The sequence below is a fragment of the Crocodylus porosus genome, unplaced genomic scaffold (genome assembly GCF_001723895.1).
Source record: "Crocodylus porosus isolate Cpor-Errol unplaced genomic scaffold, CroPor_comp1, whole genome shotgun sequence".
Taxonomy (NCBI): Eukaryota; Metazoa; Chordata; order Crocodylia; family Crocodylidae; genus Crocodylus; species Crocodylus porosus.
The window spans coordinates 46961443-46981374 of record NW_017728948.1 but is presented as its reverse complement, the minus strand read 5'-3'; the positions used below and the strand labels follow the sequence as shown (position 1 = coordinate 46981374).

General features: G+C 38.3%; 1 protein-coding gene across 1 annotated transcript in view; it reads right to left on the bottom strand.

Annotated features, from left to right (window-relative positions):
• Window positions 1-19932, bottom strand: part of SLC30A9 (solute carrier family 30 member 9) — an 80660-nt gene that overhangs the window by 36402 nt on the left and 24326 nt on the right. The window contains exons 5-10 of the mRNA XM_019553023.1: window positions 19253-19345; window positions 18703-18785; window positions 13809-13867; window positions 11653-11720; window positions 5150-5252; window positions 1613-1668 (exon numbers count right to left, since the gene is read on the bottom strand). Of these exons, the coding sequence (XP_019408568.1) occupies window positions 1613-1668; window positions 5150-5252; window positions 11653-11720; window positions 13809-13867; window positions 18703-18785; window positions 19253-19345 (462 nt within the window). The remainder of the gene's footprint in view (window positions 1-1612; window positions 1669-5149; window positions 5253-11652; window positions 11721-13808; window positions 13868-18702; window positions 18786-19252; window positions 19346-19932) is intronic.

The following is a 19932-nucleotide window of genomic DNA, read 5'->3' as shown; positions in this document are numbered from 1 at the left end:
GCGTGCTGAGGGGGAGGCTTGGAGGCACGCATTGCCCTTAAGGCAGGACGCACATAGATACCCCGTCTGGAATAGGGACAGGAACACCAAGACCGTCCAATAGGGAAACTGGCAGCCTCCACATCATATATGTCATCAAAGTCGTGGCGGGCGAGAATTCTGAGGGTGCTACGTCACCCTAGCGTGACGGTAGGCGGCGCTAGGGAGCTCACGGCCACCCCTAGCCCCCGCTCCCTCACAGAAGGAAATGGATTATCTTCATTGACTGGTTGATAGACACATTTTTATAGCATCAACCTAAACCTATATCAGAAAAGTTACAGCTTCAAACTTTCACTAGGCTATAAAAATTGACATTTATATTAGTAAAAAGGTAATTAAAATGAAGACTAATGTGTTTTAAGCCAAGAACCTCTTGTTACATCACATCTGAAATGGAGCATTTCCTTGCTGAAAACTGTTTTCAAGGTGAAAAAGTAGTATTTTATTACTTTTGGCTAAATCCTGCTGTTCATGCAGGAAAGCAAGAATGTAGTACTATATATCTATTGGTATACATCTACTACTACATATAGTGGAGGGGTGGGGGGGAAGAACAGAACCCATAAAACTCTCCTTAAAATAAAAGGACACTGAAGTAATGAAAATAAAAAATACACACTTTGTACTCTGTAAGATTATAAGCTAATATGTCACAGTGAAATTCCCTAAAAGCCATAAGATTTTATAATTCTTGACTTTGGCAGAAATCCCTTTCTTTTTATTCTTATTTTATAGTAAATGTAGAAACCATTCGTTTCAGATTAGAAGAATAAATTTTAGTTTTCCTTCAGTAACGTTTTATCTAAATATATTCAAATTCTGCTGATTAATAGAGTGGAACAAAACCAGAAACAAACCGGGCATGTCTATATGTTCATTAATGCACAGTGGTTACTGTGCATTTAATTTAGTACTTGTCTAAAAGTACTAAATTAAGTGCACAGTAACCAAAGTTACTGTACAGTAGCACCAAATGCCTTTTTAGTGACACTACTGCACAGAAGCCCAATAATACTACGCAGTACCATATTAGCACTGTTCATAATGTGATGTGCTACTGCACAGGGTTATTAGAATACTACACAGTTAGCATCTTTTATAGAGGTGCCCAGTGCAATTTATCTCATTTTATTTAAATTTGTGATTCTCAACCAGTGTGCCAAAACACACTGGGGTGCCTTGATGTCCTTTTGAGGGTGCTGCAGTGTCACACAATGTTAATACTTTTTGGTGTGCAAACATTTTTCACAAGAGATTTCCAACAGGAATCCAGTGTTAAACACACTGCCTTGCTGTGGTCTTTCTGAGTTCTTTGCAACAGAAAAAATTGCTGGTGTCTTCCATAATCAAAAAAGGAATATAAACTTAGGAGCTAGCATTTTCTGAAGGATCTCAAGTCTAACAGAGTATTCCTAAAATCTAATGAAGGCTGCCTTGAGCCTAAAAAGTTTGATAACCAATAATTTAAATACTCTATTTCTCAAACATATTTGTTGTACACAAGTAATAGGAAGTGATTTTAAGCCTGAATATGATATTTGAAACTTAATTATTTACTCCAGAAGCTTACGGATGACTAGAGTCTGGTGTCCTTGCAGACTGACTGATGCCCAGTGCTAGTAAAGCCTGTATAAAGAAAAAGGGAGGGGAAAGTCAGTAGAAAAAAATATTACTGAGTCTCTGGCGTTCTGGCTTAAAAGGAGATTCAAGCTTGTTGTTTTGTTCAAGAAACAAAACAACATTAGCTCAAAACAATAATTGCACACGAAATACCCACTCTCAGACAGGACTGTCACCCAAAAAGAATTCACCTAAATCATTTTAGTTCTAGCTGTAAGAAGTTTAAAGCAATTTAAACAGAAGTTAAAGGTTTATTTAATATAACAACGAATATTTTTAAAATCTCTCCACTTCAATTTAAAAATCAGGGAATAGAGGATATACAAGTTAAATATATCTGCTATAAACAGAAATTATGCATGAACGATACACAAATACAGTAATTGCCATTACATTTAATGTAATCTGAAGTGAAAATATCCTGTATTTCCACTTCAACTTCTTAACTGTACATTTTAGCATTAAGGATTGTCCAACCTAGAAAATATGTTAGTATTTCCTACATCTTGAAAATCTGATTGTATAAAAGAATTGATACATTGTAATACCATTAGACACGTATTAAATTCCAGTAATGCAATCCTTTATAAATCCAGGCCCTTATCTTCCAAGGATTAAGCATGTACTTTAAAAAACACATCAACCTAAACATGTTAAGAAGCTTACGTATGTGCTTAAGTCCCTGCAGTGTGCTTTATCAATATATACAAGCTCACTTAGAAATATTTGAGAAGATGCCTGTTATTATATACAAGTTTCCCCTTACTTTATGCTGTACATGCGTTCTTGGAAAACAGCGCATAACTCAAATTCACGTAAAGGGAATCCACTTTACAATGTAACAAATAGGGATATGTTCCAAGACCTTGACTGTAGTGACCCCAGACCCATTTCTACCACTTTTACAAAATAATTTTGGTACTCAAACAGCAGACGGTACACACAAACCCAGGGTGGTGGTGAATGTTACCATAATAGGGATGGCAACTAAAGAAACATGTATCGCAGACAATGAGCGAGGAGCACAGATCCATACAGGAGTCTATATTTTTGTGTGAGTCACTCCTACAATGCAGCTGACTGCAAGCTTCCACCACACTGATCACACAAGTAAGTTTACCTCACATATAATTAATTTTTGGTATAAAAAGGGTCATCACATAAGAGCGAATTTGCACATACAAAACCCAAATAAAGCAAGGTTACTTTTCTTTATCATTTCTGAACTGAAGTCAGAAGTGACCTGTTGCATGTACATTGGAAAATAATACATAAAAGTCACACTGTCAAATGTGATTACCCTATTACTTGACCTCCTCTGATGAACTTATCAGTAAGACCTCATTTATAACACAGTTTCCACATGTTTATTAAATATCTTTAAGCTGGTAGTATCAGTCCCCTCACTGTTCAGTTGGAACAAGTAAACAACTATGCAAGGTTCTGTCTGGAAGAACAGGAAACAGAACACTGACGGTACATACTATGCTGCCCCTTTCCAGAGAGATGCAGCACATGTTGCAAAGCTTGAGAAGATGAATATAACTTTTTTTTTTTTTTTTAAATCTCCCCAACCACAAAGTTGCTTTAGTTCATGAAAACCTCACTTTAGAGGTAGCCCATGAACTCCGTTGACCAGAACTGTTAGTGTTCCAGCCACTCCCATTAGGTATGCCTTCCTATCTCCAAGTTCTTGTCCCCTTTGCTGCAGCCCCAGGTTTAAGGCAGAGCTTCACACACTAGTGCTATACTACCTCTGCCTTGGGAGAACGTTACGATAAATAGTGGTGTGTGGCATCACTCTGTAGCAGCTAATGCATGTACAGGGTAATAGCTATAGTGGTAGAAGTTTGTACTGTTTATCTAAAGCTTTTCTTGGATTCAAAACTTGTTAATGACCCAGAAAGAAACAAAGCATGGGATCTAACATTATGAAACAGAACTTATGCAACAGCTTTTGAAACAGAAGAACATAAAACTTATGCAATTCTTCAAATGTTATTTGTTAAAGGTGTTGATGTGGGAAAGTCAAACCACCACAAGTTTGGAAATGCCAGATCTCTAGTTACCCAGGAGAACTTAATTTTCTCCCACCTAACGTGCATTATGATGCAGTCTTTAACTGGACAATTGCATATTATTTGTTCTACATGACCACACCATTGGCAATGAATGAAGCATAAAGGTGCAACAGAATGGAGGATGCTCTTGTATCTGGTACATCAGATACCTGGCTTCCTTTACCGTTTCAAACACCAACTTCCTAGGTAGATACGCAAAATCATTACAATATGTTTGCATAAAGTAGGCATATTCAGTTGCATAGGCAACCTGAATTCTGTGCACTTGACTAACAGCTTTATTTTACTTGGCAACTTGAGTTAAAACACAACAAAAACAAGTGTTTATTTCATAAAGCATGGTTGACACTATGGGGCATTCATAATTTAAAAAGGAAAAATAACTAAAAGATATTAAAATATTCAGGATTGCCTTTATCTTAAATGTATGTAAACAAAAACTACAACAGCACGAACTTCAACTAAGCCAAACTTTACTAGTTAAAAACAAACAGGGTTACAAAATTTCCAGCTGCAACCAGTTCAAAAATTTTAGGCTAGAGTGTTAATAAGAATTCAACAATTCTGTTATTAAAGTGGTCTGTCAAATAAATGATATTGATACAGAAAACGAAAATAAAAGATCAAAATTACTAGAGCAGTGGGGACCAACCTTTTTGGCAGGTGTGCCACAAACTAACCCATACTGTCCCATACAATCCCCTCCCCCTGCCTGTTCTGCTGCTTTGCTTTCTGCAGTATCTGCTGCAGTGCTGCCTCATAAAATTTATTTACTAGTGAAGTAACTGAAGCATGAAAACACACCCTACATTTCCCAGGTGTGAAAACAGTCCAAGTTCCTTTGACTGACAAGGGCTGGCAAAGTTGGAATGGCTCCTGAATGTAAAAAACCTAAGCTGTTCTTAAGTGTTAGCTGCTACTATACTTACTAAGAAAAAGCATGCAAAGCTTAGAAATTAATAAAAAAAGTGTCTCCTGAAGCTTGAAGAAGCAAAAATAATTGCAATATGAAATGGATTAGATCCTGTGAACCAGCCATTCAAAACAGAGATTCTATTTATAGTCTAAACTGAAAACTAAAGATATTTTAAAAGCTTCAAATTCTGGTCTCCAGCCTCACACCAATGTTAGTGTTATATTATAAAAATGCCCTTAAACAAAGCACTCTGCCACCTGACCCAGGTCTCAAAATGATAACAAACAAAAGGCTACTTCACTTTGCTGATTCCCAAGGCTACTTGTAAGGAACCCTATCTTTTTTTGCTTAACTAGTTACCGCCAGGATTCAGCCAACCTTCTCTGAGTAGAGAGCATCATCTATTAATACAACTGCAGAAAAACTGTTTTCTCAATGATTTTAGTTAGTTTTCAAAAAGTTAAATCATGGCAACAAAATAACTACTCACCTGGTTGCAAGTGTCTGCTAAAGAATGTATAGCTTCTGAAAACATGCTTGCAGAACCAGTATAAACCCAAGCAAGTAGTTTGAAGAAGAAATTCAACCCATTTCTAGGAGGGAAGAGAAGAAAAGCAGGAGTTTGTAACATTATAATAAAATTAACATTTGTTGTTTAAAATACTATGAAACTATTTTTGTATAACCTTGTGTTATCCATCAGAAAGAAAGAAATTCAACTAGAAGCCAGTTTGATGATTAGTACTTGTAGTCAAGGTACCTACATTTTTAAAATATTTTCTGCATTGAAATATTTTCAATTGAATAAAAAGGTATAAAAAGATTCAATTAGTTTGAGCAACATATATTTTCTTTAAATAATTCTAGCTCATAAAATATACTTGTAACTTCAGGATAGATTTGTCTGAGGGGCAAGGATATTTGTTATATCTTTTAATGGACCAACTGCATAGTTGGAAGAGCTACTGAACAAGCTTTTAGGCTTCATAAGTCCTTCCTCAGGTTTAACACCAACCTCGAGGGAGTTTCCATCAAAATCCTTGCCTCTCAGATGTTTCCTGGACCATTACAGCTACAAAACTCCAATTCCTCTATCTTCACTTTCAAGACACTGCCCAATGCTTTTGCAGTTTATAAATATTTCAGGGGGATTTTTGCCCCCTCAGCAGAGCAGCATAAGCTTCAAAACTGGTTCTCCCATTTTATTCTGAGTTTTCTATATGGTCCCACTCAATTCTAGCATAGCATCCTCTGATCCCCAAGTCCAATTCAAATCCATGCAAACAAAGAAGTACAGAAAAGGGGGAGGTCATTAAATTAGAAAGAAGATACAATCTCCATTGATTTTTCCTTTGGCTGTCCTTTCTTTAATCTGTTTCCAAATTACAATCTCACAGAGCAGGCCAAAAGTACATATCTGTGTCTTGTACAGACCAGGAAACTGCTTGAGTTTCTTAAACTTGATTATAAGACTAGACAAGCATCTTTCTGAAAGACATTCTCTAATTCAACCACTAGCTGCCCAAGTTACTGAATTAAATTTTACATGTGACACAGGAAATCAGACTAGAGCAGGAGTGTCCAACTCACCCAGGCCCCCAAGCCAGTTCCAGACCATAGGGTTCCTCAATGAGCCATATGTGGTACACAAGGAGCCTAAATGGGCTGTATGCAAGCCATGCAGCTGTAGCAGAACAAGCAGCATGGTAAGCCGGGCAGAGCAGGGCAATGCAGCCATCACTTGCATTCCTTCCCCTCTCCCTTCCTCCCAAACAAGATCCAGCTCTGTAAGCAGGGAATTCAGCAGCAGTCCACTCATTCCACCCCTAAATTCCCAGCTCTTCTAACAGTCCTGAAGCTAGCTGGCTCCTGGGCTATATCTTTGGTTTTGCCCCAAACTGGAGTATCATCATTGTCTCTCTAACCTTAAGTAGGTCCTGCCTAGAATAAAGACTGCTCAATATTAGACCTCTGTTAGTCTGGTGAGGTTTTATTTAAAAAACACATTAATGAAATGTTATAGTTGTGATTTAATAAATAGCCAAAAAGCTGAAAAATAAAAATCCTTATACAGACACAAATTTGTTTCTTATTTAGGAATGCATTTATTACTGAATAAGTTATTAATCTTAAGGCTGTCCCTCAGGATCATTAAAGGTTCGCATCACTATTATTTAAGCCCCAATTTGCAATCTTTTCTATAACGCTTTCTATCCACGGATCTCAATGTGCTTTACAAACTTTATTTTAGCCTCGTAACATCCCTTGAGATACTTCCCTTGGGAAGTATTATATATATTTCCCAAACAAGAAAATACACACAGGTTAGTGAACAGCCCAGAGTCACTGTAGCAAAACTAAACAAAATCTCAGTCCTCTGGCTTTAATTACAAAACTGCTCTTCTCATCCAAAGTACAGTGTGGCTTTAGCACAGATGAATAATACAAAAATTGCTGTGGAACTCAAGATGACATTTTCCTGACTCAGATTTTAAGTATCAAGTCACAAGAGTATACTCCCATGTTGATTTAAAAGGAGCTTAAACAAGTCATCCAGCTATGCTGTTTCTGACATCCTACAGTGTCACAGAGGGTATATGTAGCTGAGTGGCATTTGACTTCAACCCCCATTCCAAGTTTGTGTTTACTGTGAGAAAAAAAACTTCTGTAATCAAATTGAACAGTGCTGAAGTTAAGGTGCAAGGGCCAAACAACTTACAATGCCCAAGGGGAAAAAAATGGAGAAACTCAAAGAGCTACACAACAAAGGGCTGAATAAAACTCTGGGAGAATACAGATCTGTCAAGCTGTTTCTTTGGATGGCAAATTTAGATACTCGTACACTTGGCAGAAAATAGGTAGCTAATAAAATCATTTTTAAACTACCTGTTTTCTATCAAGTGTACGAGTATCTAAATTGGCTCCTGGAATTGTATTCAGTTCTTTGTTGTGTAGCTCTGAGGACAGATTTTTAAAAAGTGCATCTTTTTAAAAATAAATTTATTCAAGAATAAGTCTCCAACTGTGACAAGCTATGTTAAGACCTAAACTTACAATAGTCTTTTAAATTAATAAGAGATATATAAATATTCAGACCACAGTACAGGCAGCCCCTGCTTAACGCTGTTTTGCTTAGTGCTGTTTCACTATTTAAAATTGATACCCAATTCCACTTAGCACTCAGCAAGTTTTGTTATAACGTTCACAGTCGCCATCTTGGGTCAAAGACTTTCAGTTTTGCTTAAACACTCGGTTTTTCAGAAACCAATTAAGAGCACTAAGTGGGGTTGCCTGTACATTTTAACTGCTTTAAAAAAATCCAGTGAAGTGAGGGAAGCGACCAATTAAATATGTGCAGCCAGAATACACTGAAGTGATAAATCTAGGTTTTGGACAACTGTAGCCCCTTCTGCAAGTGCAGCAGAAATATTTTCTTTAGCTCAATTTATTGTTTAATTTAGTTCAATAACTAGCTCATTCAAAGTTGAGCAACAAAACAAACTGAAACACGAAAGCTTAAAGTGTACAAAAAGCTAAACTTTACTAGTTTTAACGTCCTGAAAATAATAACCAGAGACAAAAAACAGTTCAAACCATTAACTTCAGAGACTACTTCCCGTTTAAATTAAAAGTTGCCTTTGAATTTAAGAAGTTTTGAGAAACATTTTTCTTATGTATCTAACCAATGAGTATTTTTAATGCTGATGTTCTAGTTTCCATCCAAATGGTACATGTACAAAAAAAGAAACAAACACACACACCCTAATCAAGCAGCAAATACAAAGAAAAGTAAATTAGTATTTTCTAACAGTAAAACTTGGAAGTTAAGTATCTGAATAAATGCATGCTTAAAATTACAGATGGTGCATCTTTCCAGCGGGCAAAACCAAAAATACTATCAAATTTAGTGTACTGGTTACCTGTGGTTCAAGTCAACATTTTTCATTAGTTACCACTCATTATTATTATTATTATTATTATTATTATTATTATTATTATTTTAGAATAACTAAAAAATACAAATTCAATGCAAGATTAAATAATTTAAAACAAAGTTTATTGCTTGTTGATTTAGCTTATTTATGTTAACTGTGATAAATCAATTGCCTCAATAGAAAGGCACACATTTTAAGAAAAATAAGGGACTGCAACATTGGCTTTCACTTTATAAACTTCTCTCAACAATTTAAACCCTCACAGAAAACTATAAAAAGTACACAATATGACTGAAGTCAAGCTCACATAGATTAATAATGCATTTGAACATTATTAAAAGAACTGCATATTTCTGTGCTACATCTGAAAATGACTGATCACATTTCTTTTGATCTTTCTTTTATTCACTTTTAGAAAAAAAGACACATGATAAGTTTCATCTGGATTGGTAAATTTTTGGAAAAAAGTTATCATGCAAACCCCTACAAATTTATCTTTGAGACATGCCATCTCAAACATAACAATGTTAGCATGACAATATAATATCTTTATGAAGCATGACCATGAAAAATGTATATCCTTAATATCTATTCTTCTTTATTTGGCAAATATTGGTTTTCTTCCTGTATTTTTTAAAATGAAGCTTTAAACAAAAGCCATATTCCTATGTTTTAGAAGTAAAACAATTTAGGAACCAGCTACATTTAACAGAGTCCTGTACCCCTGGACTGGAAGCTCTAGGCTGATATGCAAGCCCATGATAAAAAAAATAAAATAAAATAAAAAATATCTACCAGGAGCCCAGAAGGAAAAGTATTTGTGAAAAAACCAACCATATCTTTTTCAGGGGTGTGCAACAGTTGCTTTGTGATTTCTTAAAAAAAAAAAAAAAAATCTACATCTATCTATGTATAGCTTGCCCCCAAATACTTTAGATACAGTGGGCACATCTACACATGCGCCCGACTGTGCAATAACCACCAGTACAGTGCAGTCCCAGCACCGCATGGGTCATTTCTGATGTTACAGCACAGTAGCAATGAGCTAGTACCCTTGTTGCTACTGTGCAGTAGCGGCAGCATCATCATTTGTGCTAGCCAATGCTACAATCGCCATAGCAACGAGCTACATTACCATAGCTCGCCACCACAGCAACATAACATCTCATGTAGATATGCCCACAGAGATCTAGGCTAATCCCATGCAGAAGGCTATACCTCTGCATGGCTGAAGAGGAGAATTATCTCCACAACGACCACCAAGCTGCCAGGAATCTCTCTCTAGTATGGAGCTCTAATCTGCAAAGGAGTACACAGTCAGGAATTCAGCAGATAACAAAACATTTGTGGTTATGCTCACTTCTAAGTTAGAAAGTCAGGATCTCTGCATGGATCTCCAATATGGAAAAGCAGGAAGGGAGCAATACTAGGTAAATCATTTTTCTAGCCATTCTAGAGCAGTGGTCTCCAGAGTGGGGTGCGCAAGACAATCCACTGGGGTGCAGGAAGAAAATATTAGAACTTCTATTTATATAAATATACATGTATTGGGGGGTGCATGCTCAAATTTTTTTACTGATGGGGTGAACGATCAAGACAGTTTGGAGATCACTGTTCTAAAGCACACACTCACGGAGTGGTTACCGTATAGTGAACAAGAAACTTTAGACAGAGTGGGTAACTATATAATCCATTAAGAGACAGGGAATGGTCATTCACAAATTAAATGACTTACTGCCCTTTTCCCCCCAAACATATGAAGAGAAGGGCTATAAGAAAACTCCATGAGCTATTTCCCCTGAAATTAGGCTCTCTCTGTAGGTCTGGTATGTTGTGCTCTTTCATAGTATCTATGAAAATTTATATTTTTTGGAAATAAATTCATTTTTTCTTCAAATAAGATTCACTTGGTATTACCAAAGCATATCTTCTGGCATTCTTCCTCTAGAAGGGCTCTTCTGCAAGTCTTTTATGTTACAAGCCTCCTTGCTTTTTCAACTGGATACTAGTAATAGTTTTCAGACAAGTTTTCCAGTGAAATTTAACTCAATTTTTTTATAAAACATTGGGGTGGGGGAAGAAATGGACGAGCCACGCAACAAAGCCTTCCTTATGAAAAATTCAACACTTCCATATTACCTGATAGGGTCTTTGAGAAACCCACCAAGTGTGCAGTTTTTTTGTTTTTGTTTTTTTTCTGCCAACTTAAAATTCTCGCACACAAGTAAATGTGTTTCTAAACACAAAAAGAACCTCATGTATGGTACAGAATATATGAAAGAGAACAAGCTAGATGTGTCCAACTTTGCAGTCCCTCTTCAAAAATTTTGGTTGCTATTTCAAGTATTACTTCTGTGGCTGACCAACTTCAAAAAGACTAGCCATTCTTTGATCAAGGATGGAACAAATCTCTCTGATCTCCACATAAAAAGAGAAGGCACTTGTAAAAAAAAGTAACCTGCTTACCAATACATTGCAACTATATTTGTACATTCCAATTGATATCCGATTTAGCACACGAGATTAGCCTATTCAAACTCTTATTTCATTACATGATTTCTTTAGTAGAATTTTGCTAAAACTAGGAAAAATCATTAGAGATTACATGAAATGAAAAACACGTTTTAACATGAGGATACACTACCATGAAATGTATCACTTATTTTGAATACGTTTATGATATTCAACAGAATAACAGAAATGCACTGACGCACATCTGCTAAAGTAAATCTTAAGAGATGTTATTGCAGTACTTCATTGTTTTACAGAAAAAGGAGAATAAAGAAATGCACTTCAGTTCCCAAGAGGAACCCTAAACCTGAAAGGAGGCTATTAGTTTTAGTACTTTTGAAAGTCAAGCCATTTAAGGCACATACGTTTAATACTCTGGCCTCTTAGAAAAAGCTTACTTTCTACAGCGCAATTCTGCTGCAGTTACATAACCACAGAATTGCAAAGAATGTAAGGAACTATAACTTAAATGTGTAGACTACTTCCATTCTTAAGATATACTGTTTTTATACTTGCTATACAAAAACTTTTACTTTTTCACACTTACATGCATATAGCCACCATCACCACCTTCCCTGGTCCCTTGAACATCATAGCTGCTGTGCTGGTGCGTGGCTACACAAAGAAATAAGGGATGCTTAAAACAGATTGTTACACTGAATCAATAAAGCAGAAAAAATAGCTAAATACTGACTGTATGAAACGTCTTCAGTACAACTCGTATAGTTAAAATACCACAATTCTTAAAGGAGTTGAAAGTTACTCCTGAATAATATACCATATTTACTCAATTAGACAAGGTTTTCCACCCCCCATACCCATTTAACATGAGGGGAAAAAGCACCTTACCTTGCAACCAAACACGAGGCAACCCGGGGCAGGCAGCTGCTGTGGCTCCAGCCACAACTCAGGGTTGGGGCTGATACTGGAACCAAAGCAATAACTGCTCCCTGCCCCTCTCCACTGCCTCTGCATGTCATGTCACTCCTCCTGTGCAGCCCCTAGTCCCCACCCCCTCCCATCCCACCCCCACATTCTCCACACTGCACCTTATCCCCTCTGCCACACTCTTTCTTACTTTTGCCCTGCACCAACAAGCTCCACATCTGCTGCAGCCTGGGGCACAGAGCATGGCTCCAGCCCAGCCTAGTAACAGTGGCACATTACCAGCCCTGCTGTTCTAGCCTAGCCCTGTAGCAGCAGCACTGTTTCTACCAAGTCAGGCTAAAGCCATGCTCCACGCCCCAGGCTGCAGCAGGGGTGGAGCTGCCGGTGTGGAGCAAAGGTTAAGGGGGAGGAGATGGGGCAGAGACCTGAGACTGTGCGTGGCAAAAGCAAAGCGGGGGGGGGGAACGACAGGAGAAAGAGGAAGTCAGGGCAACCTGAGGCTGCAGGCAGGGAAGGGGAAAGGCAGCATGGGGCAAGCTATCTGCCCCCCTCACTGCCTGTCCCATGACCTCTACACTGCCACCCATATGTGCCCCCCCACTACCTGCCCTACCACATGCCCCCCACCTGTCCCCTCATCACCTCTCCCCAACCACATACAGTAGTAGGGGGAGACTAATTTAAGACAATCCTCCAATAATTGGATTCTATACATGGAAAATTATAATACGTTTATAAAATTTTCTGTAGTTAGTTACCATAAACAACTCACTAGATGTGCCATTTGGGGCCCTAACAGATGTTCACTTAAATGTACCATATGATAGGATCCCCAATCCCAACAGGCGTGCCACATGTACATGGCAGGAGGCATGATTTTGAGATCAGATCTCAATGATGCCGTACTTGCCAGTTCATAAGCCCATGCTCTCCCTAAACCAGTAAACTGAAAGCAAGGTGGCCACAGGTCCAGGACTGGGTTCAATAATCAGCTTTCAGCCCAGCAGGGACAGCATGGGAGCTGGTTCCAGACCCCCAGTGCAGTCCCCACCATGGGCCAACAATCAGCCGATTGTCAGCCCAGTCAAAGTTGTTCTATATGTGGAACAATATTACTGCTAGTTTGCCATTTTAAGGCATCTTAAATTGGTACATATAAGCACACTTGTTATTTATGCCACAATTAACATAGGTCTTGGTGTTATGCATAGCCAAGAACACATGCCATTAGAAAGAACTGTAATGAAGAATAAGCAAGCACAGCAGCTTCTACCACAGGCCCATTTAACCAGAAACAGAAACAAGAAACCCACAGAATAAGGAATCTCTCTGCATGAAAGGAGCCATAAAAGTTGTTTAGAGCAAGGAGAGAGGAAAGTGAGCTTGGCAACAAGCGTTGAGAAAAATTAAAAACAAACAGACAAAGAGGAAATGAAATAAAAATAAAAGTTCAATTTGATTTTTTTTTTAAACAGTGAATTCTGCATTGTACATATTCAGAGTCCAAAAGGTAGAATCACAGTTGGGAATGCAACTGTACAAAGCTCTCATCTAGTAGCCATTAAATGGGCTTTAAAACCATCATTGAAGTAGTGCTAAAAAGTTTAATGGTTCATTACAAGCAGATATAAAATGATACATTTAGGCATATCTAGGTATTTACATATATGCCCAACTGTGCAGTAACCTCTGGCATTTACACTTTCCTGCAAAATCTGCCAAATTCTGCTATTGTTGCAAACTTTTTCTTAGAAATATGCTGTAACACCATACAAGTCAGGGAATTTTAATTAAAGGAATTAAACTAATTCTTACCTTAGTGTCTCCAAAGAAGTCTTTGTATTCCTTCAGTAACTTCTGATTTTTAAACAAATCTATGATAATACAACAACTGTAGTTAAATATAGCACTTATATTTGAAAACCTGAAAAATCATTTCCATGGTTACTTCTCATAGACAACTCAGATAAATTTGTTATGATATATCAACATATTTATATTAAACAGTGAAGTCTTGTCAAGCTAACACATATTAAAAAGAGATCTTTCTTTTCTTAATGGAATCCAGGAATAAGGTAAAAATGGCACTGACATTGAAAATGTACTTACCTACTTAATCAAACACTGGCAAATTTACTCATAGCATAAATTACAAAGCTTGACAACTAATTTTAAGTCTCAGGAATGAGATTCTGTGCTTAAGAGGTACAGTACTAAATTCACAGTCCAACAGAAAGAGGGGCTTTCAACCACCTTTATATACAACAGATTCTGGGCTTTTTCATAGTACTTATTATAATAGACAGTGTATCTGCCTGTCCCAGCACTGACCAGAGACCTCTAGAGATCTGTGCATTATGCCTATGCCTCAGTAGAACCCTCTTGCATTCTTGACATGACCCGTATACCAGGGTTTGAGATTGGAAATTTATTATAAATTTCCTAGGTTCCCAAGTTACCACGCCAAGAGAATTTTTTGATCAGTGAATCTAGAGTTTTTAAAGCTGTTTTGCTATGCTCACTTCTTTTCACCTGGCATAGGGGAGAGGAGCTTGCATCAGATTCTTTCTTTCTTCAGCGCTCAACAATAAAAACCCTTCTCTCTTCCATTCTCCTGTGAATGTGTAACAAATGAAAAACTTATACTGCTCTCTATGAGATCCAAACTCCCAAAGTCCTATACAGTGTTGTACAAATGTAGACTGTTCAAGATGGCCCCTGCCCCCAAAACCTTGAAACTGAGGATGAAAAAGAGAGAATGCAAGCAAACATGACAAGTTTAGGCTACATGAAAAGCAGTCACCATTTCAAATACAAAGTGTTTCAACGCAGTCAATTTGTATCAACCCAGCAACATCCTACCACCATTTTTTTAAATGGAATCTGCTTTGCTTCAGAATAAAATCTAGAAACCTTTTGCCAACAGTTAGGCTTTTCAGGCTACAAGTCTGAAATCACCTGCCCAAATCTTTAAACATTTTCAATCCTTAGAGCCTGTACATAATGTATAGGAATAAGTTACTTTGCTGTGTGTAATTCCAAAGAGACAAACTATACAAGTATAGAAATATCTAAAAGATCAGGCCCTTTTATGCTTTCAGCTTAAATCAGTACTAAAATTACTTCCAAGAACTACAACAGGCCTCTAATTTTAAGTTGCGCAACTGAAAAAGTTACATTAGCTGGCCAGTCTTTCCAAAGAGACAGAAGGAAAAATGGAAGCCCGTACAAGCTTTCCCTTTACAGCATAAATATAGAACTAAAATTTTGTTTTAAAGCAAACAGTGGATGAATAAATAAGTTAAAAACTTTTAAACTAAAATGGCCAAAGATATACTTATTTCAGTGTTACACATATTTGCATAGCTTTTTTCCTGGTAAATAATGCATATGAGTAAAGTAAGGTAATAGGCAAAACAGGTAAAATGTAAACAATAAATAAGACTCAACAAAGGAAGTGTCATTCCTGATTGGACTATTGGACTGAAGTTTGCTCCATTTTTTTAATTGTCCTTTAACAGCTAACAAATGAATGAAAAATTATAGCTACTGCTTTTCAGTCACATCTCATACCCCATTCAACCCTCACACTTGACCACGTGTCCGCAAATAAAAACAAGAAAATTCCAAAAGTAACAAATCAGTAGGGCTGGCAAAATTTCACCATCAGTTTTGTTTCGATGCTGTTTCGACTCGTTTCAAAGTTGAAACAGCAAAACCCAAATGAAACAGATATTGCTGAAACAACCTCGAAACAAAACAAGGCAAGTCAAAACATTTTGCTGTTTCAACGCGTTTCAAAGTTTCGCCCGTAGAGTATAATGGGAAAGGATGAAACAGCCTATAACTTTGGCATTTCTGGCCTGACTTGAATGAAGCTTACAGAAATGGTAGCCCCTTCTAAGGGCACAATGCCTGCCAAGTTTCAAGGAAATAGGTGTACGGAGTTCGGGGAAACTTCAATACTTTGGGGTGCAAGCAAAATTCCCTTGTATGCGTTAAGCCACAGCGGGATCAAGACAGCAGGCATACTAGCTCCTGCTGAGGCCACAAAGCCTGCCAAGTTTCAAGGAGGTAGGTGCAGCGGTTTGGGGGAAACCGTACCTCAGCTGAGAACAAGCAAAACTTGTGACATGGGCGACACTGTGTATGTTAAGGCACAGCAGGGTGAAAGCTACAGGTATGCTAGCCCCTACTGAGGCCATGAAGCCTGCCAGCTATTAAGAAGATAGATGCAGGGGGGTTCCAGGGCCCTGCACCTATAGCTGCTGACAGGCAAGACTCATGACATGGGTGCTTGTGCAACTGACTGTGTCTGTCTTGGGGCAGAGGGGGGTGAAAACTGCAGGCCTGCTAGGCCGTGCTGCAGCCACGATGTTGGCTACAAAGGACCAACTTGCAGGATCATCATAAAATTCTAGTTTATTACAGATACAAAAAAAAAGTCAGATCATAAGCCTTGGGGCTGATCCCCTCAAACACACACACACACACAGTAGCTAGCTATGAATACTAATAACACTGGTGTCAAGATACACCTATCCCCAAGCACTGGAGTCTGCCATCGATGGCCAGTCGAGACTTCTTTCAGTGCGATGTTGCTTCAGAAGGGGGTCGCTAGCTGATCCTTCTGGCTGGACAGGCAGGGTGCTCATCTTAAGGAGGGCACCACTGGGGGTCATTCTTCGCTGCCTTTTATCCTTCTCTGGCAGACTTTGGTGACTCCTCAATTCTCAAGCTTGTCCAATCCAGGAGTCACCGACTTTGTAGGACGTCCCCCTTGGTGGCTGCTGGATGGCAGCTGTCAACGCCAGGGGTCATGTCTGCCAGTACATGCAGTCATGTGAGTCCATTGATAAATTTTGATTAATTCACTGCCATAATGAATAGGGCTCTGAGAATGGTCGATCAGGGGGTATTCAGTCCCAAGAGTCGGTCTCCAGCATTCACTAGTTCAAACCAGGGCTTTTGTACCTTTAACAGTGATGTTTCAAGGAGTTCCCAGCTCTGTACTGATTCTTTATTCTCCTTAGTCTGTAGTTTCCTAGGTGTTAATCCTTGCTCATTAACTCATTATTGTAGCTAGCTACTGTGTTATGCAACCAATCACGTTTCACCCAGGGACCAGCTCAAAACAGGGAGATGGCAGTTCAATTACCACGTTTGACAACATTGTAATATGGTACAACTTTCTTTTAAACAAAGTACATTAGTTACAAAGTTAAAAAGCATAAAATATAAAAAGGGTAAAATGCCACACCACATACAACAAATAGACTAAATACAAATGAGGGGGAGACAGTGATGCAGAATACTATTTTACACCCATAAAAGCACCTACAAGATACATTTATTACAAGCACACCTTAACTTTGTAACACATGTACTTTGTTTAAAAGTAAGTTGTACCATATAACAACGTTAGCACCAGTGCTTAGTATTCATAGTTTGTGTGTGTGGCGTATGGCGGGATCAGCCCCAAAGTTTATGATCTGACTTTTGCATCCATCTAATAAGCTAGAATTTTATGATGATCCTGCAAGTTGGTCCTTTGTAGCAAACATCATGGCCACAGCAGGGTCTAAAAGGGCTGCAGTTTTCACACCCCTCTGTCCCAAGACAGACACGACACAGTCAGATGCACAAGCACCCATGTCATGTCGTGAGTTTTGCCTGTCAGCAGCTAGAGGTGCAGGGTCCCAGAACCCCCCTGCACCTATCTCCTCGAAACTTGGCAGGCTTCATGCCCTCACAAGGGGCTACCATTCCTACAAGTTTCATCCACACCAAGCCAGAAATGACAAGGTTATAGCCTGTTTTGACCTTCCTCATTATATCCCATGGGTGAAATGTCAAAACAGCGAAACTGTTTTGATGGAACGGAACAGCTGTTTCGAATCAAAACAAAATTCCAAACAGAACACTGTTCTGACAAAACACTGAAACACTGCTCGAAACGGAACGCTGCCATTTCGCACAGCCCTACAAATCAGTTCTCCTTCCCTTAGGCCATTTGTTGAGCACCATTCCTAATATATATGATATACATCATTAATATAAATTATTATTGTTTAGATTTGTATCCCACCCTTTCCAGGTTGCCCCCGAAAAGTGAGATGCGCTTATCCATTTAAAACAAATTAAAAGCAAAGTGCATCACCTCCAAATTACAGAAACAATGTGATAAATTGTATGTTGCAAGTGGAAACTTTTTTCTGTATGAGTCTTCACACTATTTCTTGACCTTTTTCTAGTTCTGACTTATGCAATAAACCGTTATATGCTAAAAGTTAATAATCAAAATAAGCAGATAATATGTAGCCAAACAAGTGCTATAAACACAAAACAGATAAAGCAAAGATTTAACACTGGGTTGGGGAGTTTGAATTTGTGAAAGTTCCCCATACAGGAGGCAAAGCATTCTTCAAAACCAATTAAGATGTTTATCATCTATCCACAAAAAAGCAAGAAAGTTTCCATTAAGAATAACCTGAAGGTTGTATGTATGCAACGCAGTCAGTATGCATTATATTCAGAGAAGAATGTGTAGTATTTCTTATGCTAGCACTCTGGAGTGAGATCTCTACCTCAAACAAACATGTCTGTTAACACATCACCCTCACATCAATGCACATCTTCCTAAAAAAATTATAAAACTGGAGTTCAGTAACCTATAAAGCATTTGTAGATACCTGAAAATTGCACTTACTTTCTCTGTATTCTATCTCTGCTTCTTTACGTCGTTTTCTCTCTCTAGCAAGAGCTTCTGGGCTACCCCAAACTTCTAAAGACCTGCACAAAATACAAGTGAATAATTTGGGAATTCTTTTGATTTACACAAACAAATCTTCGTGTAACAATATATGGGGAAGTTCTCTATACGGTTTTTGATTGGACAAGGCTTATCCAACAGGGAAGCATAATGGCTAACATTTGCTCCAAAAGTTAGCCTCATGGATAAAAACCTTTCAGACAAAGAAACATTAGAGCTCTTTTTAAAAACATACAATGTAGTCTTCTATTCTGTTCATGACTCCTAGCTACAACAATAGGGGTGACAAAATGGTTTAGAGATGCAGAAAAAAAAAAAACCAAAAAAAAACAAAACACACTACTGTCCCTTTCATAAGAAGGGTTATCAAAAATTATATAGTATTTATCATCTTCTTAAATAATCTAAATTAAATAAACCAAATTATTCCATTTAAAAAAAACAAAAACAAAAAAAACACAACACACACACACAACCAGATTCTTACTTTGCCTCTACATCTGATCGTAAAAACACAGTGAAAGCTTCAGTGTCATCATGGGGGCTTCGTCGTCTAATTTTTCTCAGCTGTTCCAGATCGCTAAGGAAAGATGGGCATGGATTACTGCTAGTAAGAGTTAAGTTCCTATTATACATAAGACATATAATGTAATAGTTCAAATATATTTACTCTTACTTAAATATAGGATACATTTTGTAACTAAAATGGTATACAGTAAAAGTTCTGTTAACCAGCATCTTACAAGCTGGTGTGCTCTGTTAACCAGCATGCCAGCTTGTAAGATAAAGTGAAACCAGAAGCCTCCACCATGGCACTTCCAGTTTCTCTGAGCCCCCACAGCCTGGGGCAAAGCAGCCTGCACTGCCGAGCCCCCACAGTCCAGGGACATGACAGGCTGTGCAGGGCTCTGTGAGGCCCGCCTTCCTGTGCCGTGGGGCCCACAGGAGGGGCCGCAACGTAGCAAGAGGGGTGGTGGGAAAAACGGCAGCCCAGGCCACTCAATTAATGAGCACATTCCTGGGGGATGCTGGATAACAGCTTTTACTGTACTACCTTTTTCTTCAGTTTTGTATGTTTAAAGAAGTAGGCAAGCTGTTTAAGAAAATTATGGTGGCACACATCCACGAGGGGCCAGCAGGGGACGGCATGCTTAGGGGCAACCAACA